This window comes from Heliangelus exortis, chromosome 5 (assembly GCF_036169615.1).
Source record: "Heliangelus exortis chromosome 5, bHelExo1.hap1, whole genome shotgun sequence".
Classification (NCBI taxonomy): domain Eukaryota; kingdom Metazoa; phylum Chordata; class Aves; order Apodiformes; family Trochilidae; genus Heliangelus; species Heliangelus exortis.
The window spans coordinates 22,895,613-22,923,322 of NC_092426.1; the positions used below are offsets into that span (position 1 = coordinate 22,895,613).

A 27,710-nucleotide genomic window follows, 5' to 3' on the forward strand; every position below is an offset into this window, starting at 1 on the left:
CAGATATCTCTATCACCATCATCCCGACACCCAAACCTCTCTAAAGATCTCTGGGTACAGAGATACACTGGGTTTTGTAGTTTACCTGTCTCCTCTGTCCTCTCCAGGCACCCATGGATCTGGTGAAGTCAGGCAGGTGAGTTGTGCTGGCAGGGTCCCTGCTCTCACCCCCAGCCCCACTTCACTCCTTGCCTGCTCAGACTTTGCTCCCAAGGGAGGAGCCTCTGGGCCTCTGATGGGAATAGAAAGGCTCTAGAGGCTGGGGAGAATTAACAGGCTGGGCAGAAAAAATGGTTTATTTTCAGCAGAGATTGGTGGCAAAAAGGAACCTGAAAGTGTTTTGAGAAGGAACCAAAGCATACAGACAATGTTTGGGTAGCAATTGTCTTACAAACCAGACCCCTTTCCTGTTGCAATGGGACACATGTAGAGGGTGGCAAGGGATGGACAAAGATGCAGGTGCCTCCCTCCTCCCAACCAATTTTAGCACAGTCTTTCTCAGGGTATTGCTGGGGTTCCATTCCAGCTCTTCTCACCCACCACCCCTCTGGAAAAAAAGCCATTTGTACCTGGACCAACCATCCCACAGACACAGCAAACCAACTGGCCCGAGCCACAGCTGGTTGAGTGCTCCTGATTCAGCACATCTCCTCTAATAACTGTGGTGCTTCAGCAGGCCCTGCAGTAAGGCCCAAGAATAATCCAGGCCAGGAACACGTCCTTCCAGGTTAAGCCAAAAATCGGCATTTTTCAAGTACAAAACATTTGTTAGCCACCAGCTGGGATCTGGACTATGCTGTCATTTCGCTGCACCTTCACGCACTTGCGCTGGCGTTTCCTCTGTGTATTTGAAATAATCTGGTAAACTCCAAGGAGCTGCTAGAAGGGCCACCAGCCGAGAGCCAGGGCTGGGGCGACACGACACCCACCTGTGAGGGACAAAGCAGGGAGAGCCGCCAGTGCCCGCCGCTGGAAGCACAGGTCACCGGCCCGGACCCTGCTCCTTGCCTGGCTCGGGAGGGGGCACCCCCTGAGGGGTGGATAGAGGCAAAGGGTATGTAAGGCACAGCTAGTTACGCGTTACGGGAGAAGGAAACACGTTAGCGAAGGCGTTACTTAATGACCTGGAGCTTTATTAATTACGGACAATTACTTGTGGCTAACGGCGATAATAGAGTGAGCAGAGCTCTGTCGCTCACGGCACGGTACCGGAGAGATGAGGACCCCGCCTTAGGGCGGGACCCCTGCCGGGACCCCCGGTGAGGCGGGAGGGGAGGGGATGATGTCATCCGCCGCCAATCACCGCCGCCCCGCCGTCCCCGCCCCACCGGGGGTGCTGCCGGCAGCACGGCCAGGTGGGTGCCCGGGGGAGCGGGGATGCGGGTCACCGGCCGGAACAAGGGCCGGGGACAGGGGTGCGCTTCACCGCGCCTGCCCGCTGCCTCCCCCCCCGCGGCGCAGGGCGGCAGCGCGGGGCCATGAGCCGGGCAGAGGCCGAGCCCTGCTCCCGGGCGCTGGCGCAGGCCCGCGTCTACCTGGGCCAGCTGCGGGGCCGCGTCCCGCCGGCGGGGCCCGAGGGCGGCGGGCGGCGGGACTACCTGGTGGAGGCGGCTCGGCAGCTGCGGCTGGCGCTGGAGCGGGACGTCAGCGAGGACTACGAGGAGGCCTTCAATCACTACCAGAACGGCGTGGACGTGCTGCTCCGCGGCGTGCAGGGTGCGCCGGGCCGCAGCGGCGGGCGGGGGGGCTGGGGCATCCCTGCGGGAGGGCGGCCGGGGTCCAACCGGGGCATCCCTCTGTGGAGCACGGCCGGGGAAGCACGGGGCGTCCCTGCGGGAAAACTAGCGGAGGGGTTCAGAGCGTCCTTCTGGGGATCAGTGCCAGGAGGCTGGAGCATCCCTCTGGGGAGCACAGCTGGGGGACCAGGGCATCCCTTCAGGGAAGCCAGCGAGGGGGCCGAGGTACCCCTGAAGGGAGCACAGCATGCCACTCACACCCCGCTCCTCCTGCAGTTGACCCCAACAAAGAGCGCCGGGAGGCTGTGAAGAGGAAGATCACACAGTACCTGAGGCGTGCGGAGGAGATCTTCAACTGCCACCTCCAGCGGGCTGTGGGGGATGGCAACCCCACCGGCACGGTGAGGGATTGGTGTGGCATGGCACAGGTGGTATGGCAGTAGATCCTTGTCACTGGGAGATGTCAGGAAACGTGCAGAAAGCAGCCCTTCTGAGCACCATCAACTGCATCTGCCAGATGTCATGTAAGGTGGCATAGGAAAACTGGCAGGCACATCAGGTTCAGTGTCCCAGCAATGCTGGTGGCTGCAAGGGAGCTGTCAGCCCTTTGCCTGGCCCACAGCAAGGAGCTGAGGTGGGCCTGGCTTGTTTCAGGCTCCTCCAGGGCTGCAATCCCCTTCCATCAAGGTGTGTATAGTTTAACTTGTGGCCATCAGAGTGAACATGACCATTTTTGGTGGGACTGAATCCACCAGAGAGAATCACCTTGTCAGATGTTAAAAATGTCATTTTCCCTGTCATTGTTCTCATTTGGATTGAAACCAAAGACTTGCCTTGCTGTGGCTTGCTGTGCTGTGGGAGGGTGGTGTTTAGTGAAGGGAGAGGTGAGTGGGGCAAGGCAGGGTCTGGACCTGGTGAGAGGAAGGGGAGAAGAATGACAGTCGCCTTCTGTGCACATCCTCTTTGTGTTGAGGTAGTCCAGGTCCAGGTGTAAATTTTGGAATGATTTCACTTCTGCTGCAGATGCAAGTTTTCCCTGAAAACTTCAGAAATCCAGGAGCTGACCAAGAAAATGGTCTAGCTGATGTTAGGAATCAACCACAGTGGCTGGACAATCATCTCTGGATGCTTACCAGCCTGGCAGTATTGCTGCAGGGGACTTGTCCCTTTCACTTCCATGGACAGTAGCATTTCTAAGTCCCTCATTTTCTCCTTCACTGCCTCGCAGGGTTACAGCAGCCTGCGCTTCCGGCCCATCAGGACGCTGAGCTCAGCAGTGGAGAACCTGAGACGGTGTAAGGTTGTGGGAGTGATCGATAAGGTAATGACTCAACCTGGAACTGAATGCAAGACCCTGTAGGGGTTAGCTATCCCTATTCCTTTTGTTTAAAGGATCTCCCCAGATATTTACAGGGAGATTGATGCATCTGGTTCTTTCCCATGCATGGAATCATACTTGATGCCATGATGGCGGACTCCTATGGGTAATCTAGATTTCATCTGAAGACAAGCTATACAGATGAATCAACTGATCTCTAGTTCATGATCTTGGCATGGAGCTTGCTTACAGTCTCCATACACACACTAGTACATTGCTCTCCTCTGTCATTCACACATCTCAGTTTTTCAGGACCAGTGTGGTCCTCCAGTCCTGCCAAGGCCCAGGTAGACAGCCCAGCCCACCCCACCTCACCCCACCTCAACCTTTGTGCAAAACCTTTTGTTGTGGAGGAAGCAAAAATGTGTGGGAGCCACCTCTTTAATTATCTCTCTGCTCCCTGGTCATTGCTAATAAACTGTGTTTTGTTTTCCAAGAATAGGGGTCTGACCACCAGACCTCCTGAGTTGGGTGGGAGTTTGCTTTTGCAGCATTGAGGCCGTGGGCCATTGCTATAGGCTGTGTCTTGGGATGGGAGCAGCCATTGCTTCTGACCAGTGGTGTGTATACTGCTCCCAGGTGCAGATCGTCCAGGATCCAGCCACTGGTGAGACCTTTATACTTAAGGTGAGCGTTTTCAGTTTCATTTGCCTGCTCCTCCCTGTTGTGACAGAGCCTCCTTGTCCAAACAGATGACTGGGGCAGGTGAGGGGGCAAAAAAATAGCAGATCATAGAAGTGTTAGAGGAAGTTAATTGTTCAGAAAGCCTCTTGACTGCTTCAGCCATCTTCTGTGATCAGAAGGGAAGAGGTTCTCCTTGGTCATCCCTTCCTCTGCCTTGTAATGCTGCAAGCCAAGCTGTATGCTCATGTTTATCTGGGTCAGCCCCTGAAGCGGGTGGTGGGTGAGGTCAGTAGAGGTCCAAGGGCATTTTCCGGTGCTCTTGGAACTAAAAATATAACTGAACTTTAATAACTGAACAAGGATGAACTTTAATAACTGAACTCTGGTATGACAGGGGGAAGCATAAATTCAGAGGGGAGAGGCGAGAGGGCCAGGATGGTGGGTTTCCATCTGAAGGAAGCAGGTGCCATTGTGGGACAAGGCCACTGCTCTGGACCAGCAGTGTGTCCTCATCAGTCCTGTGGGTCCAATAGCGCAGGTGGGGAGCACTGTGCCTTGGCTGAGCTTTGCAGAGCCCTGCCATGTCACAGCTGGGGGCTGACGTGGAGCTCCACTGCAGGTGATGCAGGGAGGCAGCCATGGGGCTTAGCAGATGACACACTACCTTCTGGCTGGCCTCCTGCCCTGCCAGGTGCCAGACTGCAGGGAGTCCAAGTCTCTACTGTGCTGTAACATCCACTTACCTGTGCCTCCTCAGAGCCTCCCCAAATCCCATGTTGAGACCCGTGAGCGACAGACCATCATCCCTCATGGGGTCCCCTTCATGGTCAAGCTGCTGTGCTACTATGTGAGTGAGGATTCTATCTTCCTTCACCTGGAGCATGTGCAGGGTGAGTAGGGATAGCATTGCCTCCCATCTGTGGAGCATCCAGCTCTTATCCTCAGCCTCCCTTTCTTTAAAGTCTCAAATATGTTTCTTCTGCTGGCTTGGGTCCTTTTTTCTTAAATAGTGACATTGCAAGCTGTCTTCATAGAATGGTAATAGGTACCAGGGCTTGGTGACTCTGTGGAAGGAACTGCTCAGGGATTCTGGAGCAAGAGCTGATTGGGGAAGTAACCTAGAAATGGGCCTGTGGAGACCTACAAGGAGAAAGAGATTGTGTGTATAGGGGTGCTTTGTGAAAACTAGCCTTAAAGACTACTGTGTCCCATGGTCATGCCTTGAGGTGAAGAGGTTGAAATAATCCAGTGCCTTGAAAAGAAAGACCTTTTCATTTTACTAGCATTGTCCATAACGTGAAAGTGATGGGAAAGGAGAACAATGTGAGGTAGCTCACCTGGATGTGGTATCATAAAACAAAACTATCTTTTCATAAGACCTTTAATAAACATTTTTTTTGGTGCCAAGTCCTGCGGGAGGTCATGTTGAGCATGATGCGCTTATAGGGCTGGGGGGTATTCTGTATGGGCTTGAGCTTTGCTGGGTAGATTAACAATTCTCAGTCATGTCACCAGCCTGGGGACCTTCCCCTGTGCTGGAATGAGCTGTGTCCACACCGGGGGGAACCAGGGATGCATGCTTTCTACCCCATCACTTGTTCTTTTTTCTGCTTTCCAGGGGAGACACTGTGGTCCCACCTCCGCTCCAAGTACTGTGTCCAGCAGGGCTCTTCCAGTGCGAATACCCTTCAAGCCCTGAGGGATGGTGGCAGAGTGGGAAGCTCCCTGGGCAGCAGCCAAGTCTCCATCTTCTCTGCTCAGACAGACAGCGGCCTCTCAGGCTCTGTAGCCCATCGAGCGTTGGGAAGCACTGATGCCTTGCCTCATCGGGACCAGTCTCCTGGCCCCAAAGACCCTGGTGTGGGGAACCACTGCCAGCTTCACCTGGCTCCTGCTGGTGGCCCGAGGGCTGCACCTGGAGGGCAGGATCTAAGCATGACACAGGCTGTGTCTGGTGTCTTGAACTGTGTTCCAGCAGCATCAGCCAAAGGCTTTGGCCACCTTACCAACCAGGACCTGGTCATCTACCCCTGGGACACTCTAACCAGCGGCACGGACTGCGTGTCGGAGAGAGCAGCCTCCCGGCAAGACTCTGCATTCTGTGCTGGTGAAAAGCTTCTCCAGACACCCGGCCTCGTTCCAAAGGCTGTGAAAGGAAGCCAGCCAGGGGGAGGGGAGACACCATCTCAGCAAGTGTCTGACGTCTCCTGTGCTCAGCGTCTCCTGGCCTTCTCGGGTCAGAGGCAGCTTCGTGCAGGAACTGCTTCATCCAGCTCTGTCAAGCTCCACGGGCCTGACCTGATGGTGCAGGAGCCCTCATGGGGGCCAAGCCTGAGCTGTGGCCAGCCCAGGGAGCAGCATGTCTCAGGACAGTGCCAGTCTCTGGCTTCCCGTGGGCACGGCTGGAGAGCATGGGCTCTGAAGGAGGAGCAGGTGCAGCTGTGGGCAGCAGAAATCCTCCTGGCCTTAGAGGGACTTCACCAACAGGGTGTACTGTGCCGGGACCTCAACCCCAGGAACCTGCTGCTTGATGCGGCTGGTAGGTAGTGCCCCAGGCTCCTGGCCTGAGGAGGTTTGGCCTCCTGCCTGGGAGACTGCTGTTTGCCCCGTTTCCAGGGACATGGACTCCCTTGAGTTTGCTTTGGGGGAGGGTGAGAGTCTGGGGAGGTTTGGATGTTTCTGAACCTGAAAGTGCTGTCTCAGTTGGGATTTCCAAGCTGTTATTACAGGAGATGGCTCTGCAGAGGGAGAGTCAGGGCTGCAGCCACAGGAATGCATTGCCCCTGCTCCCACAGGGGGCCTGGCTGCCTGGGAGAGCACAGCATGGGGAAGCTGAGGCCAGCTGAACTGTGCCTGAGGTTAGTGGGACTGCAGCTTTCCCCTGCTTGTAGGTACTGCTCACTGGGATATTGTTAGAGCCTACCCATCCCTTCAAGCCAGGGGCACCACTGTCATTGCAAGCTGAGCACACATCCCTGCTTAGCTGGCAACAACTGGGGCAAACTGGGGAGCTACAAATATCTTAGGAAAAGAAAAATGCAGAGATCTGTGCAAGGGGGATGCTAACCTTCCTCCCTTTGGCAGCACTACTTTCCTCACAGCACTACAGCTGGCCCTGAGGTCCACAAGCTTCGAGTCCATCTAACTGGTCTCACCAGCTGTACAGACCTGCTGGGCATCTGGCTCAAGCACTGGGATACCAGGGGATGTACAGTGCCTCTGCATTCAGGGCAGTGACCCAGTGCCCTGGCTGTTCCCAGTTGTGGGAATATGGCTTGGCTTTGTGCTCTCACTGAAGTCTTGCTTTGTGCTTGCTTTTGGCTCTGATGCTGCTCTGCAGGTCACGTCCGTCTCACCTTCTTTGGCCAGTGGACAGAGGTGGAGCCCCAGTGCTGCAGTCAGGCACAGGAAGAGCTGTACAGTGCTCCAGGTAAGGGATGCATTTCCTGCCTTCTGCCCTTGGCCCACCTCTGCCAGCTGGGGGACAGGGGATTTCTGCTCCTGGCATGGCACAGCCAGTGGTGCTCCCTGCCTCCAACTCTAATGGCTCTCTGGATCTTTCTGCAGAAGTGGGGGGGATCACAGAGCCCACAGAAGCAGCTGACTGCTGGAGCTTTGGCGCTCTCTTGTACGAGTTGCTGACAGGAGTGGTAAGAGGCAGGGGAGCTCTGCAAGGAGAGGGGAGGAGATGACACCATAGCATGAGAGCTCCCTGCCATGCAGGGCTGGGAAGATGCCTTGTCCTGCTGACACCTCAGTACCATGCCAGGTTACTTCAGGCGTGGGATTCCCAGTGCCTGTTCATGGTCTCTGGGTGTTCAGGCTCCTGGGTTTTGAATCCTGCTGTGTAGAGCTGGGATTTTGTGGCAATAAAGACTTAGCAGGATGCTCCTTCTCAGTGCCCTCTGCTCACCATCAACCTCTTCCTCCTACAGCCACTATCCCAAAACCACCCTTCAGGGATTCAACCTCACACCCAGTTGCATCTACCGGAGGGGCTCAGCATGGCTGCTGCATCGCTGCTCACTGAGGTGAGGGGCTTGGGTGGATGGGAGAGAGGATGGGTATGGAGTCCAGCCTGGGTAGCTTTTCCCCATCTCCCCATCCTGCTGTCCCACCCCCTTTCTCTGCAGCTCCTACAGTACAACCCAAAGCAGCGTCTGGGCTTCGGAGGAGGTGGCATGGCGAAGCTGAAGTCCCACGCTTTCTTCAGCACCATCCCATGGAACAAGCTGGTGGGCTAGGCAGGCTGCTCTTCCCACAGGGAGCCGGGCACAGAGCCGGCGTCCCTGACACTTGTGACCCCAAGGTGGCACTGGCAGCTCTATCTGCTGGCAGGGTGGGGGGAATTGCCTGCAAGGGTTTCCCAGGGGTGGGGTACACTGGGTTTTTGCAGTCGTCTATGTTCTGTCTCTTCTCATGTTGCCATTTCTGTGAGGACGCTGTGGTCTGGGCTGCCTTCTCCTCTAGGTCCTCTACGATTGGAAAGGGAGCCCAGGTGCCCACCTTGGGAGGAGGCCACACACCCCTTCTGCAGCATCCCTTTCTCAACACCACACCCTAGGACTCCCTATGGTTTTTATCTCTGCTGCTACCAGTAACACCCCCCAACACACTGGCATTTTTTGTGTGGCTTCCAAGTGAATCTCCTCTGGACCTTGCTGGCTGATGCCTGAGCCTGGGATCTGTGCCCATCCTTTGGCTGCATATGTGTGTGTGTGTGTGTGTGTGTGTGTGTGAGTAATGTCTGCTGCAGGGGCAAGATGGGAGGGAGCCCTCAGTTCTTCTCTCCTTGTTGCTCTGAAAAGAATAAACCACTCATTATCGCTTGCAGAAGTGTCCTTTTGTTTCCAGGCTGGACCAGGGAGGTCTGGGCTGAGAGATGAAGGGCCCTAAATCTGTTTCCAGCCTGCATGGGAGGCTCGGGTTGGTGTCACCAACTGGCTGGCAGCACCATGCAGTCAAAGCCCAGATGGCACCGAGTGCCTCTCCAGCTCCCCTTGTGCCACTGACTGCCTCACCAACTCTGATTCTACACAGCCATCTGGCTGCAGGTGAGGGATGAGAAAATGCAGTGTGCTGTTTTCATCCAGCCTTGACTGTTGTCGTCACCCCGTCTGGCTCCAGCCTCCCATGCCTGTGTGCTTCTTTCTGCTGCCCTTGTTCCTGGGCAAACAGTGAGGGGTTAAAGGGAGGAACACCAGAAATCAGCACCGTGGGAAGGAGGGTGAGTTAATACAAACCAGGATGGAGGACAAAGCATGAACAGAAGGTGGCTGCCAACATCTGAGGCAGAAGCCGCTGGGCTTATTTGTGCAAGTCAAAGCTAAAGGCTGAAGGGTAAATTGGCAATGGCTGCAGTGCCATTTTGGCCCTACTCTCCCAGCACTCCCTCCCATTGCTTACCCGCCAGTAAAGAATAACAGGCACCAGTGATGCTTCTCTGTGGCTAGCTGCTTTCTGCTCCTGCTTGCCACTGCTCTGGCTGACTCAGCCTGGGTCTCAGACAGCAGCAGGAGTGCTTGTCCACCAGAGGGAAGCAGAGCCTGGGAGAAACTCATGTCCTGCCCCAGCAAAGGCTGGGGACACCTCTAGGGCTGTGCAGAAGAGGACTGACCAGGGAGGCAACCACTAATACCAGAACAGGCAGATGCCAGGAGTAGCTAAGTCTGGGGCTTTTCCTCTTTAGAGCAGCCTGCACTGGCTGAACATCACCCCCAGCAGCAGGTTTCCCCCTTGGCCACCAGCCTCCTATTCCCAAGTGAGGGGAGGTTCACCACGACCGACCCAGGCCTGCCTGGCAAAGCAAGAATGCCATGGGCATCACTCAGGAGGGTCAAAAAAAAAAAAAGGAAGCTTCAAGCACAGCAGCTTCCAGCTACATGGCCCTCTACAGCAAGCCCCAATAGGGCAGATTCAACAAAGGATTCTAGTAGGCTGCATAATTTTAAAGAGCTTGACTGTACATTCACTCCTGGGGTAGTTCAAAGGCCTCATTTATTGCAGCTCCAGTGAGAATACAGGCATTTCCCTTCCCCAGGCTCCTGTACAAAGTCAAGGTGCTTTCACTGTACCCTAAACCAGCACAGGGGAATGGGTGCTAGCAGCATTTTTGAGTCAGAACGTTTTCTTTCGTTCAATATATTTGTGCAAAAGCAGTTAAGACTCTTCACCCTTCCTTTACTGCAAAAGGGGCTTTTCCTCTTCTCCTAACCCTCTAGAGTTCAGTCATAGACAGCCAGAGGAAAGCCAATTCCAAGCACTAGTTTTACCATAGCTGCCAGGAAACCATAGGAACTAGTACCAGGAACTGCTTTCTTTGGTCAGCATGCCAGCTGTGAGTGCAACCATTTTCTGTTAAAAGGGGTGCCTTCCTCACTTGGAGTCAGGAAGGGCAAACCTTCTCTGAAGTTGATGTCAGAGCTGGAAAAACCCTGCTTGATCCGGGAACTGTTAAATACTGTCCCAACAGACACAGCTCCTTGGGGAGACACTTGCAGCACCACAGACTTTTGTTTTCCAGTTCTTCTTTGACCTTGCCTCCTTTCTCCTTGCACAACCCTGAACAACCTTTTTCTCACTTCCATGATTTACAACACTCCTGTTTTATCAGGGGAAAAGACAAACCAGCTCTACACGTGTACTTTGAGAGCCTGTCCCAGTTCTCCCTCTTGGCTATCATGCCATTTACTGGGATTTCCTTTCCATCTGTAACAGTTCTGTTGCTAGACCACAAAAATTACTATTTCCAGCCCTGAACACTTAATCTCTGCTGGGAAGAGCCAATCCTAAGCCAAAGAGGGTTTGAGGGCAGTAGAACTCACAGCCAGAGCAGCCTCCACTTAGTACCACCAGGGACAGGCACAGAGCTCATTCTTTTTCCCTCACCATCAGGTAACAGTTTCTTATGCTAAATTAGGGATGCTGCTGCTGCCAGTCCTCTCCCAGGAGCTGTTGCTCACCCCCCTCAAACACACCCCACCTCGCAGTCATTGCCCAGTTTTATTTCATTTAAAATCCGCTGTGTTAAATATTTTAGTTACAAGTTCTGTGTAGAGGGTAAGAGTAATAGACTCTGCAGGCACTAGCAACCCCCTCACTCCCCAATACATGTGTGCGCTATCTTATTAAGGACTGCCCCCCTCCCCCCAAAACCAGCAGCCTTGGGCTGGGATATACATTACACTTAAAGGCCTGGCCCTCCCCAGCTGTCTCTTTGCTGGTAGCAGGCCACGTTCTCACACGCAGGAAGCCAGCAGTCGGATCAACCACCAGTGAGCTGTGATTCAAGGACAGCTGCTGGGGGCTGGTTCTTAACCCCATGTCAGGCATGTAATGGTGAAAAGCTTGTCCCCCCAGGAACTGTGCTACCTCCACAGATGTCATGGGCTCTGCCCACCTGGACATGAACAATCCTACCACAGTGACCAGGCTGGAGAGAGACAAATGACCACCAAGGGAAAGCAAGGGAGCTGCCACCACTGCATTCCTGTCTGTGGAGGGAGTGTAACTAGGGCACTGCCAGAGGTATGACACCTACCTCAAGCCCTGCTCTGATCAAAACCCAGAGTGCCCTTGCAAGGCAGATGAGTGTGAAATATTTTCAAGCAAAACATGGAGAGAACAGTAGCCTTTCCTCTCCTCTCCTCTCCCTCCCAGGAACCTCAGTGCTAGGAAGTAAAGCTGAACCCTGCCTGGAGCAGCAGGGAAGGGTACCCTAGCACAGCAGCAGCAAGCAGTTTCCAGTGGTACAGGACAAGCTAGAGGTGCGAACTTGGTGCTGTGAGGGAGAGGATGCCATATAGATGGCTATGGAAAGGCAGTGCTGTTCAGTGGTTGGCCCACTGCATAGCAATCCTAGTGAGAAACTGAACCTTTGTTAAACAGAACAGGAAAGGAGGTAGGAGCTATCCCCACAATTTCCTCTGGGACAGCTCCAATCACAGCGGAGGGAGGGAGACCAGAATGACCCCTGCCAGTTCCTGAATGCCCTGCATCGCCCCTGCTGGTGCTGCAGCCCTGCCCTGGGTGGTTTGTGTGGGGGTGTGGCTGCTCTACAGGTCGAGCAGCAGCACGCGGGGATCCTCCACCGCTGCCTTGATTTTTCGCAGGAAAGTCACCGCCTCTCTGCCGTCAATCAGCCGGTGATCGTACGTCAGCGCCACGTACATCATGGGCCGCACCTCGATCTGAGGGGGAGGAAGAAGAGAGGCATTAGTGAGCTCAGCCCTGCTGCCTGCATGATGCCCTCCTGTGAACTCAGGGAAAACCTGGCTTTTTCCTATCACAGCTCCAGGCCCTCCTGGATATGTCCTCCCTGGCGTGATTACCCACCCACACTCACTCAACCAGGCTGGGTCCACACCACACAAGACTTGGTCCCATTCTGGAGCTGTTTTCTATCACAAAGGCTACATTCTCCCCCTCCTCCCCACACCTAAGCAGATTATCTTCTCTCCCCTGCATGGAGTGGACAGGGCACCCTGCACACCTCAGGCAAGTGTCAGTGCTCGCAAAACTACCCTACACCCAATAGCCTCCGCTCCTCCTCCACAGTAAAGGCTTTCAGAAGTTGACACCAGCCCCCTACAAAAAGCATATGGAGTTATGGTCCTCATCCCATTGACCCCTCCCTTCTGTTCACTGAAACCTCCTGTGCAGCTCCACTACCTTGCCTCCCACAGCCACAGGCCTGTCGAAGATGGCATGCATTCCTAAGATGGCAGACTGGGGTGGGTTAATGATAGGTGTCCCAAAGAGTGACCCAAAAACCCCTCCATTGCTGATTGTGAAAGTGCCGCCATCCATGTCTTCAATGGCCAGTTCATTTTTCCGAGCCTAGACGAAAAAGAAAGGTCTTAGAAAGCAACACAGATCACAGAGGGCAAAGGACAAAGGCTCGGATGTTCAGCCTCTCCAGGAATAAATGCTGATGGCAAGAGCTTCACTTATTGATCTGTTTAGCTGAAAACCAGCATGAATTAACTTGCAAATCCAAATGCCTTTAGATCTGAACATTTGCGGTCTTTAGGGAAGGATTCTCTTGCCTTTGCTTCTAACCCTGGCTTTTTCAGGAGACAGGCACCAGGACTTCTACTCCAGGGCAGCGCAGCCTTGGCCTCTAAAGACAAAGGTGTCTCTAAAGACACACTGTGTCACTATGTATAGTTTGGAGTCTTCTGGAAGGGCATCAAGTAGATAGGCCTTTCCTGTAAGGCAGACATGGCTACAGCTGTAACTGGATCACTCCCCAACGCAGTGTGTTAGAGGTCAGAGATGATGATGCAGAGGGACTAAACCAATTTATGCCTAGCAAGCACCCCCAATACTTCCCATTCCTTCCAACCATTTTCAGGAAAACCTCCAGCTTTCCTTACCTTCTCCCCCAGTTCGTAGATAGCACGCTCTATGTCAGCAAAGTTCATGTTTTCTACATTCCTAACGACAGGGACCACAAGACCCTAGGGAGAAGCAAAGTGCATGATCAGCAGATTCACTGCAGTGACACACAGATAACTGTTATCAGGCTGGCGCCTGGCCTCAGCCCAGCAGAGCTCTTGCCTCCTCCTCAGCCCACAGCAGGCAGCTGGCAGAGCTGCCTCCCACCCTGGCAGCCTGCCGGGAAACCTGGCACGACATCCACCAAGGACTGGCACTGTAAATGAGACAACTTACTTGTCTTTGTAAGTCCATTATTTAAAATCAACCAAGCTGGTCTGGATCCAGCTCCACATTCATAAAAGCAGGTGAGGCACTGGGCAGAGTTGAGCCACCACCTCTTTGAAGGTGAGAAGAGCTGAGTTCCTTTGTGCTGGACCTCCCCTAGACTTTGGGAGCATTGACAGCACTTCAGTCCTGACCAAACCTTTGCCTCACAATAAAACCAACTAATTCAACATCTGTGTCTCCATCTCATACTTTCCCTTGATATGAGTATCTCCTTGAAGCAGCAATGTGATTTAGAGAAACAGTGAGACAGCACAGCAGGGTTAGCCAGAGGACAGGATATGCACAGCCTTTACTGTATATGTTGTACCTTCATAGGTCCACTGGAAAAAATAGTGTTTGCCTAGCTTGGTCCTACTCATTAGCCACTGAGGTCTTTATTGATCTTGTTACTACATCTCCTAGTACAGAGGCAGAATATTCTTGGTCACCCATCTTCTCCCCAAACCCATCTCAGCAATCCAGGGCATATCAGATGTCTCATCAGTAAGTTTCTGCTACAGAGGAGCTGAAAGCAGAGTTAGCTTAAAGGATATTATCATCCCAGACCCAAGGCTACAGACAGTATGGCCAAAACATCCAAGGTACCTACCCGGGGAGTTGCTACAGCAACACTGATGTCCACATAGTCCCTGTACACAATCTCTTTGGTCGTGTCATCGATCACTAGAAGGAGAAAAAAGCTGTCACACATGCAGTGCTCAATATCAAGGGCTCAAAGGGCCAGAAGTAGCCATAAAATTGTAACAACTTGCTCATCTCTAGTTTAAATGTGACTTCAGAAAAGAATTAGTCCTCACTGCACCTCTGGGAGAAGCATCATGATAGACAGCAAGGAAACACAGCCCAGATATGTCAGTCCTCTCAGACATCTCCTTGGTTATTCTCATCTCAGTTTGAGCAACGACCTCTGCCACCCCCCCAGGAACAGCATCACACCTACAGCAGCTGTCTCTACACCAATCAGCAGGTTCTTCCCTCTGCAGACAGGGTATGCGTGGCTCCAGCCCCACTCATGGCAACCCTTTCCTAACAGAGTCCCTCTTTGCAAGCTCTCCACTGCCTACCTAAACAGCATTAGCAAAATCAGTTGCAGCATACAGGACTCTATCCCCATATTTGACTTGCTTCCCCAAATTATTAGTCCCCATCATGCACTTGGCCACCTGCTTTGCCCCACTCTGCCACATTCAGTGTTGAGATGTGGACCTCACCAGCAAGAGTCACCACTCACCTGCATTCACAACAGGCTGGTCCTGCAGAGCAAAAGCAGCAGCTTTCACAAAAGCTGACATGAAGCCTAGTTTCAGGTTGTGCTTCTTCAGGAAGGGATCCTTGTGTACAGCTCTCATCTCCCGGATGTTGCTGCAAAACACATGGTAACACTAGTTAGCACAGAGCCCAAGAAAACACTATTCCCTCAGTCCAGAACAGATTTCAGTGTCAGCTCCAAGACTGCAAACCTGCACCACCATCTTGAATACCCTATGTGTGCTGAAAAATCCTTCAAATGTCACAGGTAGGATGGGCTGAGGGTGGCTCTAATGACCCTGCCAAAGGACCTAACAGGAACTAGTCCTGGACCACTAACTCAGTGGGACAGGGTTAATCTGCATGGCCCACATTGCCAGGTAAGAAAGCAAAGTGGGGCATCGCACGCTTCTCACTGAGGTCTGATGTTGCTACAGATTCTCTGGAGACACCCCTGCTGATAGCAGTGCAGTATCACAGACAGCAGCTCCAGGTGTAGCTGGACAAGGACCCAGAAGTGAAAAACCAGGAAATGCCAAGAGCGGAAAAGATGCACATGGTGATCAGGGCAAAGGGCTTCAGCCATTGTGAAAGTCCAGCACCAGCCCGCATGACCATGCATCCATACCAAACTCTTTGGCTTTGGGAGTTGAGTGACTATGAAAGAAATCTTCTGAAGTGCTATGGCAGTGGGTGCTATGGCTTGCCTTTATTTCTACCCATAAAGAGAAAAATAGGTCTTCTCCTCACCTCATATCGGTCTCATTGAAAGTGGTCAGCATGGCTCACCTACTGCCCTCAGCCAGAGAAGTCATATTTCCCCACTGCTTACATTTATCAGAACTGAGGCCATCTACAAAAATTCAGCCAACCTACAGCTATAAATTCTGCCTACTCCAAGTGAATACCGGATGCAGTGGAATTGCACGGTCCACCCCTTCCCCCTGCAGAGACCTCCGTTCTTTGAAGGGACAGTGTCAGCAAGGGGCAGGGGTCTCCATGGTTTAGAGTGTTTGTTTTCCTGCACCTAACCTTGTTTAGGGCTAGGATTACTGCCCAAAGACATTAGTGCCTCCCAAGACACAAGGACTGCAGCAATGAGGACAAGGTTTGCTATGGAACTGGCTCATTATGGCTTCCTCCTCTCAGACACTGACCCCCAGCGGGTCAGGAAGCAGGAGGCCCCAGCACAGCCCTCACGAGTCAAGCTCACAGCAATCAATCCAAACCAGATTACCAGATGCAATGAGCCCGAGCCCAGCGTAAAGCGACACCTCAGTGAGCCTCTGAGAGGAGATAAAGCTGCAGCACTTCCCCTCCAATCAAGACTATTTTGCCAACCTTATCGTTCGGAGACCCAAATATTTACATGTTTTGTCTTAAGGAGCAGAATAGGATTTCACAAGGCAATTTGATTTGGGCACAATTTCCCCTTAATGCAATGTAACATAAGATGACCACCCTCCAAAGCCATTAGTGCATTCAGTCTGTGCAAGCATTTGAGTCAGAAGACCCCCACCTGCCCGGAGGGAATGGAGAAGGATGTTAGTCCCTCTATGGACAGCTGCACAGTCCAACAGCAAGGGCCTCAGAGCTATGTGATGCTCCCCTGAAAGGCCTATGTGCCCTGGGGAAGCATCTCATTGGAAGCTAAACATGCTCCTCTCCAAAAGCAGTAACCTGGGTGGGGTGGCAGAATGAAGATGCTACATCTTATTGTCTTCTAATAGCCACTATACAAGTGACACTAGGTCACTCCTGGGTCTTCTGCTCAACATCTACTACTTCTCAACCAAGAACCACACAGATGAGGAACCAAACTGCCCCTGTGACAAGCAGAAGAGGACTCCCAAGGAACACCATTAGGAAGCTATTCATCTCTCATACTGCAACACCAACACAGCCCTGATGCAGCAGTGCAGATGGTGGTACATACCTAAGAAAGAAGTCCCAAAAGACACTGTCAGTCTACCCAAAGAGAACCAGCAAGGCTTTGGCTTATAAGTAAAGATGACTGCTTGCCTTTATTTCTACCCATAAAGAGAGAAATAGGTCTTCTCCTCACCTCATATCGATCTCATTGAAAGTGGTCAGCATGGCACAAGTATTCTGAGCCTCTTTCAGTCGCTGAGCAATGCGCTGACGCATCCTATTCATTTTCACCTGAAAATTAAAAAGATATAAGCAGAAGCCGCCTCAAGTTCATTTAAGGGGCAAAACTCACAAGAAATTCAAAAGGTCCTTTCTTTTTGCTAGCTGGTGACACTAGTAATAGATGCCTAGGTAGAGACCAAGTTTTCTTGGTTTTCACTCCAGATCTCACTGAGAAACACAAGAGGATGAGGAATTGATTTCACTATGGAGCTGCCCAGCTCAACACACTGTTCACTTGAAAAGCAGTGCTGAAACCCACTACAGTACAACTACTTCTGACCTGTGTATTCCTCAGGACCTCCAAGCACACATAGGTTTCCAGAATGAGGCTACTATGCGAAGAGCAAGACTGCTCAGAAAGCAGGCTGCTCAACCATATTCTCTTAAGAATGCACAAGGCAGCTGCAGTGGCCTCAGTGCTTTGCTGAGCCTTGATCACACTGAGCCTTGTGCTCAGTCAGCAGAGCTCGAGATAAGACTTTTGCCTAGAAAAGACCTGTGTCAGATCAGACCAGGCTCCTCCTCCACCCCATCGCTAAGCAGTGCCCTCATGTAGAGAACTTCCCCATCTGCCACAGCCCCAGTGAGCTGGATGTAAACAGGTAAATACGGACACATCCAGAAAGCTCAATGCTTAAGCCAGAACAGATTATAACCCAGCAACAGAAGTACTGGCAAGGCCCCCCTACTCCCCAAGCTTACCCTATGCTCTGATCTGGCACCTTTGCTGGGCACTGCCTCCCCAGGAGGGGCTGCTGCTGGGGCTGTAGCCGGCTTCACTGCAGACACTGAGGGTAAAGAACACATCAGTCAAAAAGGGAAGTCAGAGCTTGACCACGAGGCCCTGAGGCAGGAAGCCCATTTGAGCCCCTTGCTCATGCAACACAGCAGCAGCCTTGACTTGGGCTGTGCAGGTTCCAGGCACAGACAAGCTTTCCAATCTGGAGCATGCAGGGCAATAATTCAGGGAGACCTTTGCCATACACACCAGCCTGTTTGCTCTCTTTTGCTTTACACGCTCTCCTCCAGGAAAAGATGGTTGAAGTTAGAACACAAAAAAAGGGACCAAAAAAAAAGTTGCCTCACCTGGTTTGCTGTCAATGGGCTGAGTTGACACAGGTGGCACTGGTGGCATAGTAGTGGGAATTGGTGCTGCAGGAGGGGGAGGAGCAGCCGCAGCTACAGGTTCAGGGGCTGCAGGAGGAGGAGGAGGAGGGGCTGCTGCTGGTTTGGCCTTGGCAGGAGCAGCTGAAATAAGAGGAAGAACCATGTGGTAAGGGCAACCACAGCTTCCATTGTCAGTGACCCTTACAAAAATAAAACCTCTGGCATCACGCTTTTATGTTCTTGGCACTACTGAAATGACAGGAGCTGCTGCAAGAGAATCCCATGGTGAAGGTGTTTAATTCATCGACATCTTAGGTCTCCTCACTGTGCAGGAGACTCAGTGCTAAAGAGGGTGGAGAAGGGAGTTATGTCAGGGAAATTCTCAACTAATTTTAGCTTTGAGCTGCAGTCTCCTCTAGGGGGATCAAAAGGAAAGTTACCCCTTCAGAAGGACTAAAACTGTTTTCTAATGAATAACAGGAGTATTTTCTTCTGGCTACAGAGGCAGATGGAGGAAATGTTTAGCCTCTCTCAGGTTCCTTCTAAATACCTTGCTTCTATCTTCCAGAAAAGACTGGTGGAAACAGAAAGGGCTGTGCAAGTTACACATGACTGACTTACCTCCAGTTTTCCTGAGTTTGAACAGAGGTGTCCCCCCTTCCACTTTGCCACCATCGGGTACCAGAAGGGCTTCAATCACACCAGCTGCTGGGGCTGGAACTTGCACTGATGTCTGTTAAAAGGAAAATTGGTGAAATTCCCTCAGACAGGAATGGAGAGTAAGTGCCCAAGAGATGTCAAGATGCACAGATACACATTGTAATTTGGCACAGACAGTGGCTCTGTCTCACCCCATTTGCACCAGTTTTCACACTCTTCACCAAGATTTTGTGCCAATACTTAGAAGTTTCAGAAGATGCTGGCAGTGTAACGTATAACCTGATCTTCCTGCTCCAGGGCACGATCAAGAATTGACCTGCTGCCAGCATCTGCCTGACGCAACAAAGGAAGCAGAACTTGGCAGGGAGTTACAGCAAGAATTTCTAAGCTTAAGAGTTCTTTAAGTAGTGAGTAAACTTAAAGGCTAAATTTAAAACAAGACACTCCATGTCTCTGCAGATTTCTTCTGTTTAAACACAGACAGGTTTCAAAGCTTAAAGCACCAAAACTGGAAGGAGGAGTGCAACTGCAGCTCCAACAAACCATTGATAAACATTTGTACCAGGGAGGAAGAATTATCAAAGAATTCTCACTTAAGGCACAATCAGCTTTCCTGCTAGATGAGAAAAGCTTATTTCCACGAAGGAAGCAGGTGGCACAGGTGGGTTCTCTGCAGGCTCTAGGAGCTCTCAGCAGGAGAAGAGCCATGTGGAATACCTGCTACAGAACTAGAAAAAGTTTTGGTCCAGAAAACTCCTACCTTGTCTGTTTCAATCTCACACACCACTTCATCTTCTGCCACTGTGTCTCCAACAGCTGAATGATAGATATGAAGACCACTGTAAGGAGGGAGGTGTGCTCCGCCCTCCCCTCTTAACCCACAGCAGTCTCCCCCACTAACCCAGAATTTTCTTAGCCCAGTTCTCTAAAGAAAAGCCTATCTCAAACAGTCTAGTGCACAGCCAGAGTCTGATTCCAGTTTAAGTGCTACCCTTCACCCAATATCACCCGTGACAGAGGTGCCAAGGCAGTAACTGCAACCCCTACCCCTCAGAAGAACTGCAATTAGTTGCCTCATTTGTCACAGACTGAAAGGCACAGAGCAGTTTGTCAGCCAATCAACTACAATCCCTCCCCTGAGCTGTTCAGTGGACCAGCAGTGCTGCTAAGAGTTTCAAGGAAGAGGCAATGTCTTACCTTTCTCCCACCTGACATCTCCTTCTGTGACTGACTCTGCAAAGGCTGGTGTGTTCACCGTAACCACGTCATCCCCTGTGAGAAAGACAGAGACACTGGAACACTCAGAGCTCAGAACTTATGGCATTGTTACCTTCTCATCATCAGGACTCTATCAGAGTGATGGGTCAACAGACATTAAATGCTGGCCTTCTTGTTTCGACACCGATGAATATTTAAACACAAAGAAATTCCCATCCATCTGAAAGTCACATTGTGGCAGGAAAATCAGGCAAAATCTTTAGGCCCTTGGGACAATAAACCTTCAGCCATCCAACAAGTTGGGACAGCAGTGGCCCCAGACCTAGGATTAAGAGGTAGTTTCACCTATTGTCAGGACAACAATAAGTAGCACAAGAGCCATCACGCTGACTCCTGACTTTACTTACTACGTACTGCAGTGGTTCTGAAGTAACGGACAGTGAAGACACTGGAGCTATTTACTCTGCAGAGAGAGAGACAGAGAAACATATGAACACAGAAACACATTTTTCTGGAGGCTGCTGGCATCAGGCTGCAGTACAGATTTACACTTGCTGAACTGATCCAAAAGGCTGCTTGGTTGTTTTGATGCATTTGTTTCAAGGGACTCCTACTTACGGCTCAAGCTGCAACAATCTCACTAAGAAGACAGGAAACATCACAGCTTACCAGCACCAGTATTCTCAGAAAATCGTTAAGAACTGACAATTATAGAATTTTAATTTAGGGAGAGCACCAAACAGAACCTCTGTGGTTTAACTACTGATAAAAGGCTGACCTAGCCCATCCATGGTATGCCCAAGACTAGTGCATTAAGCATTTTTTACCTGCAGATCAGGACTATCGTCTCTACAGAAATTGCTAAATTGCTACAAGAAAAGAGAAAGCACCATAAATTGCCTGTGGCAACACATTAAAGAAACACTATTTCATAGAATCATAGAATCATAGAATTGGCCGGGTTGGAAGGGACCTCAGAGATCATCAAGTCCAACCCTTGATCCACTACCGCTGCAGTTACCAGACCATGGCACTGAGTGCCACATCCAGTCTCTTTTTAAATATCTTCAGGGATGGGGAATCCACCACTTCCTGGGGCAGCCCATTCCAATGCTTGATCACCCTCTCAGTAAAGAAATTCTTTCTAATGTCCAACCTAAACCTCCCCCATTTCTCTCCCCCATATCCCTTCTCAAGGAGCTGGCAATCCCAAGCATTCCAAAGGAAACATGGTTTAGCATGTCCCCTAACAAGGGATACTTTGGGCAGCAGAACAGCATTTCAGGCTTTTATGGATATGCTCTGAAGGTTATTTCCCCAAATACATTTCTACAAGATCACCTCAGAAATACAAACCTAGCCAAATGAACAAGAGCACCACAAACCAGCCCACTTCTCCTGAAAGAAATGCTACCAGAAGGCCACCATGGAGCAAACAAGACTTCAGATAATCAAAGGGCAGAGATCCATTTATCACCCATCTCCTTATTCCTGTCCATTTCTCACCTGTGTATCTTATTGCAGGTGAAGCTTATTTTCTTCAAGCTTGCCACAATTCCTGACCTGCAAAACCTGGATTTTGTTAGGGCTACCCCCATGCTCCTACAGTGTGCACAGGGATTTGACAGCCAATCATATTCGGCCTCCCAACCTTCAAATTTTATTTGGCCTAGAACAGCCTCAGCCTCTATACATCACAGCTGTCCTGAGGATACTTACACAAGCTTCCTGTTGTTGGTGTAAGCCAGTCCCCGGCTCCCAGCCACACCTGTGAAGGAGAACTATGTTACCCCACAGGAATGTTATCCAGCCATCAAGCGTTCATGTCAGGTAAAAGAGCACAGGGGAACCCACTGACTGGGTACACAGCCATATAGAGGCACCTCAGTGCCAGCAAACGTGCCCAAAGCTTGCCAAGAATGGTGGTCTTGTCTTCATTTAGATTTAGAAGATGGGAAAGAACAATTACATGTTGGACTCGAAGCTTATAAGGGTAACTTTGGAAAGAGCAAACAAAGCAGCATCTCCTCCAGTCAGAAAAAACAGCTACAAGGGACACTTTCAGAACTGCTAAACATCAGCTGCTGCTGAGTTCTTCATAAGAGCAGGTCATCATAAGAGACACACTCATGAAGCCTCCCAGTTGCATGGACAGGTAAAGAGGAAAAAAAAATGAATACAGGGTGCAGGGCAGAGCAGCAAGAAGCCACCATCATCTCTCCTGTCTGTCCACCCTCTGGCCCAGGAACATCTCTTTTCCAAAACTGACAGCAAAGGGGTGCTTGCAAAGCTTCTCAGTTTTACATACCCCACCATCCCCTTCCCATACCACTCTCATGCCCTGACACTGCAATTTTTATTACAAGCTGAACTCCTGTCCTTTGTCTCTTTCAGGGCACTGGGCAGTTTTCCAGACTGATCTTAGAGTCAGCACAGCAACTGGAGAATGTAATTATCTTGATTACACAATGTCAGAAGGAAGAACCATTTCCCCACTTAATTTTAAAAAAAAACATTATGCAGTTTTGACACCATTCTCTACTATAAACAGCTGACACTGGAACTTCAGAAACCAGAAAAGGTAAGCAGATTTACCTGGTTTCTCCGAGAGGAATCAGAGGTGAGTGATGTAATGCAATATAAACACAGTACAGGTAGAAAAAGCAAAGCTCTGGCAAAATCCAGTTTAAGCACTGAAGAGGAGTTCACAGGCATACGAGATTTGACATGCCACTTAACATCCACTCATCATTTTCAAAGGAGTTTATTAGGGAGCTAGTCTCTGCAACAGTATGTGTTTCAAGCACTGCAGTGCTTGAAATACACAGTGCTGCTGCTGTGAAATCTTCACCAGAGCCAAATGGATCGGGCAGCACAAACATTAAGCAAGGGTGGCACGCACATGGAAACACAGCTAATTTCATCAACAGTTTCTTCATTGCACCATTGACAGAAATAACCCCAAATCAAACCTATTACCAACTTTCATCATCAGCTCTGTTCTGTCTAGGTAGTTCAAAACAAAAAAGGAATGTAGGACTCACCAGACAGAGTGCATCTTGTCAGAGTACAGTTGCCCTGTCAGAGAGAAGAGGAACTATCAGTACTGCAAAAAGACAGACCCATCCTAGAAGGACTTTGGTTTTTCCAGGCAGCCTGGATCAGAGACAGGACCCACCATCCCCATGCTCCAGATTGCAGGCATGCGACTTTCCCATAGTATGAAAGAGCAGGAGATGGTAAGAACATCTACACTCTTCTCTTTGCTTTCTCTCCTTCCAGGATGCTTTCCTGTGGAGTGATGTTAAGCTTGATGCACTTGGTTTTCAGCTGTGGCTTCAGCCATTTTAACCTCATGTACATTTTCCTCTTTTCCTCTTAGATTTAAGGACCCATTCTCTAAAATTTGCTATGAACAAGAGGGTCAAGGATAGCTACCAAATACGAGGAAAAAATATCCCATGATGTTTACTCCTACAGGCACCAATGCAGCACCTGAGGTTATTTTGTTTGGTTTTGTTTTTTTAAGGCTATGGAGCCTTTGAATTCCACAAGGCCAGAACTTCCCTTGAGGGCAGATTTTCTACTACTCTCAGCAAGCCAGGAATTCCACCTTCAGGTGACATTTCACTTCTCACCAATGTAATCATTGACTGCACGCCTACCTCAGCAAAACATTGCTCAAAAGTAAAGCACATTTCAAGATATTCCAGTTACTTTCCCTGCTGTTCTTACACACTTGTCTAGCATCAAACCAGAGGATCTGGAGAACCTAAGAACTCTTTAATTAAAAAGTTATAGGGAAGTATCACAGTAGCCATGACTAAAATGCAGTTGGAATGGCAGCTATTCAGCAACTCAAAGCACCCTTACCCAGCAGCTAAGGTAAGAGGTAAAAATTAGATTTCATTCACATCTTCAGTCTCTGAAGGGAAGTTTGCATATAAGGCCCGACTTCAGCTTTACCAGAGCAAGCAGGATGGGATATAGCTGATCTGAAGTATAAAAATAGTTTCTGGAGCTGCATGTGATAAGACAACATAGACATGAAGGATCATAGAGCTACTTAAGCTTACCATGCTGTCTACAGGACTGAGTGCTAGAGCATACTGAAATATATTCAGTGAACACTTTCACTTCAAAACTACTAACAGGTCTGGGAACAGCCCCTTGGAGGTTTAATTACCCAAACTTACTGATGAATTTGGCTTCTCAGGTATAAGCACACAGCCAACTCAATGATCAACAGACAGTTCAACAGGGTTATGATGAGCTGAGCAGAGGGCTTGGGAAGGCAGGATGACTTTCTGATAAAAAAACAGCCTGAGCTCAACAGCTCCAGCACAACGCTGTGCAGCCAGCCTGCCTGCTGGCTCACTGCAGGGACCCAACCATCCTGGACCAATAGTCCTACAAAACCAGCTTCCTCAGGGCCTGCTGGAGCCTGGGGAAGGGAAACCAGGAAGCACTACACAGACTTTGCAGAGTCATTGTGAATGCTATAATGCTTAATCTTGGTGCAGCACTGGCCCCCTACTAACTCTGATCTGGTTTGTGTAGACCTAGTCTTAAGCTGGGATCAGTAAGACAGACTTCAAGTTAACTCCACTTGGTCAAGCATGTAAAGCACCACGATCCTCAACATATATCCTAGTCCCTGTACTGATCAAATTCTTCCCACTTTCTTAAGTGTCACAGAAAATACAAAGTCAATTACAAATAAAAATCAATCAATCTCAGCTCCCCTATGCCCACTAATGTTTTCCTGTGTGCTTTATAAAGTGGTAAAGGTATTTATAGCATCCCAGGCATAACTTGTTAAGGACTCCAGACTTGAACAGCTCCAGACTGAGGCAATTTTATTTGCTTAGAACCAGTTTACTGTAAGCTTAAAAAAAAAAATTAGAAGGCCTGTCCTAAATTAAATCTTTGTGAGAAAACACATCTGCAGCTCTCTTCCATGAGAGGTGCCAAGTCTATGTTTCCAAACTGCTGCAAAATTAAGGAAAAAACTGGTGTCACTCTATCCTCTGTCTTTTAGGCTAAGAAATGAGGGAAAAAGCTCTAATGCAAGGAAGAAGCCACTAATGAAGACATCAAGACTCATTCTTGTGTCCATCCCTTAACCAGAGTACCTGGGAGACATATGTGCAGCTGGGACTGATGCCTGACAGGGCTATCTGCTGTTCCCTTTTTCCCCAAAGGAATCACTAAGATCGCACCTGTTTTGATATCACCTCTCTAAATCTGCTCTCTGCCTGATCTTTGAGTTTTGCAGTGAAAACAGAAGCATTTAGGTTTTGCTAGGTGGCATTAGCATTTTTGGAGACTTTAAAGAGACAATCTTCACTTGGAGAAACAAATCTTGGTTGTCTAATTAGCTAGTGACTCATGTAGCAAGCCACTGCTTTTCCCCCCACGTTTCACATGACTTCTCAGAACTGTTTTTCCAACTGTTATTAAGTCAAAGTGACCCGGGCATACAGCATCCAAGGCCACACCTTCCAAGGAGCCCTCACCTTCCAGTAGGTCACTACACAGTGAAATAAATTACAGAATACATCAGCTAAAGTGACAGCCTGCAAATCTACAGATTTCTTCTCCCACAGTGGAAGAGGAACCAGTTCAGGTGAGGTCACTGACTGAAAAGGAGTATACAGTTAATTTCAACAAGGCCAAAACAGAGGCCCAGTGCTGGGCAACTCTGATGACAGGCAAAGCACCAGTTGGTTCTCCAGCCCTGGCTTCTTCAAAGCAAAGCAGCTGCTGCCTTGCATGAGAGCAAACCACTGCCACACAAAGAAAACCCCACTGCACATCTTTCATGGATTTTAATACAATTATATATAGCAGGGCAAGGCAGATATGAAGATGGGATGGAGATAACAATGCTGAGTGGTAAAGGATACCGTTACTAAGATGACAACAGACTGAGAACTCCTCCGAGCATGCAGGAAGGATCAAACAGGGAAGAAAAAGTTCTTTACAAACTCTTCCACAGACAGATAAAAGGACTTGCTTCTCAAAGTACTGAATGTAGCTCCTGATCATCCTTTTTCAGACTAGCTCTTCCCTGGATTTTTCAGGTCATCCTTCAATAGCTGCCCTCCCCACCCCCCTGAGTCTTACATGCTCAGATGCAGGTTACTGATGCACATTAATGCTTTCTACTTGATACATGCATTCAGGACATTTTTCTCTTAAACACATTCACCAAAATCCAGCCAACCTTTCCCTACCCATCCTGTTTCATGTCAACTCCACTGCTCACCCATTAAACCCTATACTGCTTAACTTTGTACATCTCTATTGATACTTCTCCCATCAGAGGTTTGGCAAGTTCTGGCCTTTTCCTGTCTCTCCAAAAAGTCACGCCACCAAAACTTCCCATATCTCTACTCAAATGGAAATCCAACTGCTACCACCATCTTCACTTCTCAACTTTTCAAGTGCATCTAACAGGGCAACTAGAATTCTCTCTCCTTCCTAGTACTCAGCTACAACCTCCTGAGTTGCTGACTAGTAGTGTAAAAGGTTTGAACACTCCATCTGGCTTGGTCCCCTGTTCTGTATAATTACACAGCACCACTGAGACTAGACAAAGCTTGTTAAAATGCCACTTAAATTAGCTTATATTAAACTGTGGTATAATCAATTTGCATCTACATATAGCAACACATAACTATATAATTAGTTATAATTGTAGTGCAACTCATATATATATGTATATATATATATGTATATTTATAAATGCAAATCCACTTGCAGCACCCAGAGAGAAGCATTTAGCATACAGCAGCCCTTTGGGGAAGCAAAACATCGTTAAACATTCCACGTTACAATTAGCTGTCAACACTTGCTTGCCTACATTCCCATGACAGCTAAAATCAAATGTCATGCTCTAATGTTTCAGTTGGTCATTTGAAGGGATCTTTTTCCTCCTGCAGGCATGCATATACATATACATATATATATATATCCGTATGTACCTAAAGCTAGCCATGTCTGCTGTTTACAGAAGATGTGGCCAGACGACAGCAAGCGACTGACACCAGCTGGCCAGAGCAGCCCCAGTGCTGATTGAAGCAGCCGGCTCTGGCTGCAGGAGTCACCCCCAGCACAGGTGACTGCCCTCCGCACGGCTCCAGCGGCTGAGCACGGGCATTAACCACACCAGCGGACACCGGGCCGCGCACACGCCGGTGCGGGCGCCGCTTCTGCTCCGGGCCCACCCTGCCGGGAGGGTCTTTGCCGCTGGCGGGGCCGCGAAGCCAGTGGCGGCTGCCAACCCCAAGTCCCCCGCCCAAGACGCTGCGGCCCAGCGACGGGCGGAACCCGAGCGCGGCGGTTTCCAGCAGCTCTCCCCTGCCCGGTGCCGCGGGCGAGCAGCTGCCGAGAGCCACCGCCTTTCCCGAGGGGGCGACGGGCCCGGCCCGGGCGGGGCGGTGCGGGAACAGCGGCACACACACCGACAGCACCGAGCCCGGGAAGGGGCCGCCCTCGCCGCCCCCCACACCCCCCCGTGGCGGCGGTGCTTCGCGCAGCGGCGGGGGGGCAGGAGGGGGACGCGTCCCGGTGCCCTTGGCGGCGGCTCCGTCCCCGCCCGTCCGCCCAGCCGACCCCCTCCCCTCGCCCTTCCGGCGGTCGGTGCCCGCGGCGGGCAGTACCTGCCGGAGGGCGCGCAGCGAGCGGCCCAGCGCCCGACCCAGGCAGCGGGACCGCCACAGCAGCAGCATCGCGGCGGCAACGGCGGCGGCGGGAGGAGCCGGAGGGCGGACACCGGAAGCAGGCCCGGCGGGAGCCGGAAGCGCCCAGGGCCGGACCAACCTCTGCGGAACGGGGGGAGCGGGGCCGCT

General features: G+C 50.6%; 2 protein-coding genes across 2 annotated transcripts; one reads left to right on the forward strand and one right to left on the reverse strand.

Moving 5' to 3' along the window:
- The first annotated feature begins 1,296 nt into the window (after positions 1-1,296).
- On the forward strand, positions 1,297-8,568 carry RPS6KL1 (ribosomal protein S6 kinase like 1). Its single transcript, XM_071745974.1, has 10 exons — positions 1,297-1,716; positions 2,013-2,137; positions 2,965-3,057; positions 3,694-3,741; positions 4,496-4,628; positions 5,357-6,277; positions 7,079-7,168; positions 7,306-7,388; positions 7,674-7,769; positions 7,872-8,568. Exons 1-10 carry the CDS (start codon positions 1,479-1,481, stop codon positions 7,980-7,982), a joined length of 1,938 nt encoding a protein of 645 aa, XP_071602075.1. The 5' UTR covers positions 1,297-1,478; the 3' UTR covers positions 7,983-8,568.
- Positions 8,569-9,717: 1,149 nt separating this feature from the next.
- Positions 9,718-27,669, reverse strand: DLST (dihydrolipoamide S-succinyltransferase). Its single transcript, XM_071745995.1, has 15 exons — positions 27,522-27,669; positions 22,899-22,932; positions 21,574-21,622; positions 20,262-20,317; positions 19,834-19,908; positions 19,397-19,452; positions 18,598-18,709; positions 17,956-18,117; positions 17,572-17,657; positions 16,781-16,878; positions 14,699-14,829; positions 14,057-14,130; positions 13,116-13,199; positions 12,409-12,576; positions 9,718-11,927 (listed from the first exon to the last, which is right to left on the reverse strand). Exons 1-15 carry the CDS (start codon positions 27,588-27,590, stop codon positions 11,793-11,795), a joined length of 1,389 nt encoding a protein of 462 aa, XP_071602096.1. The 5' UTR covers positions 27,591-27,669; the 3' UTR covers positions 9,718-11,792.
- Between the last annotated feature and the right edge of the window lie 41 nt (positions 27,670-27,710).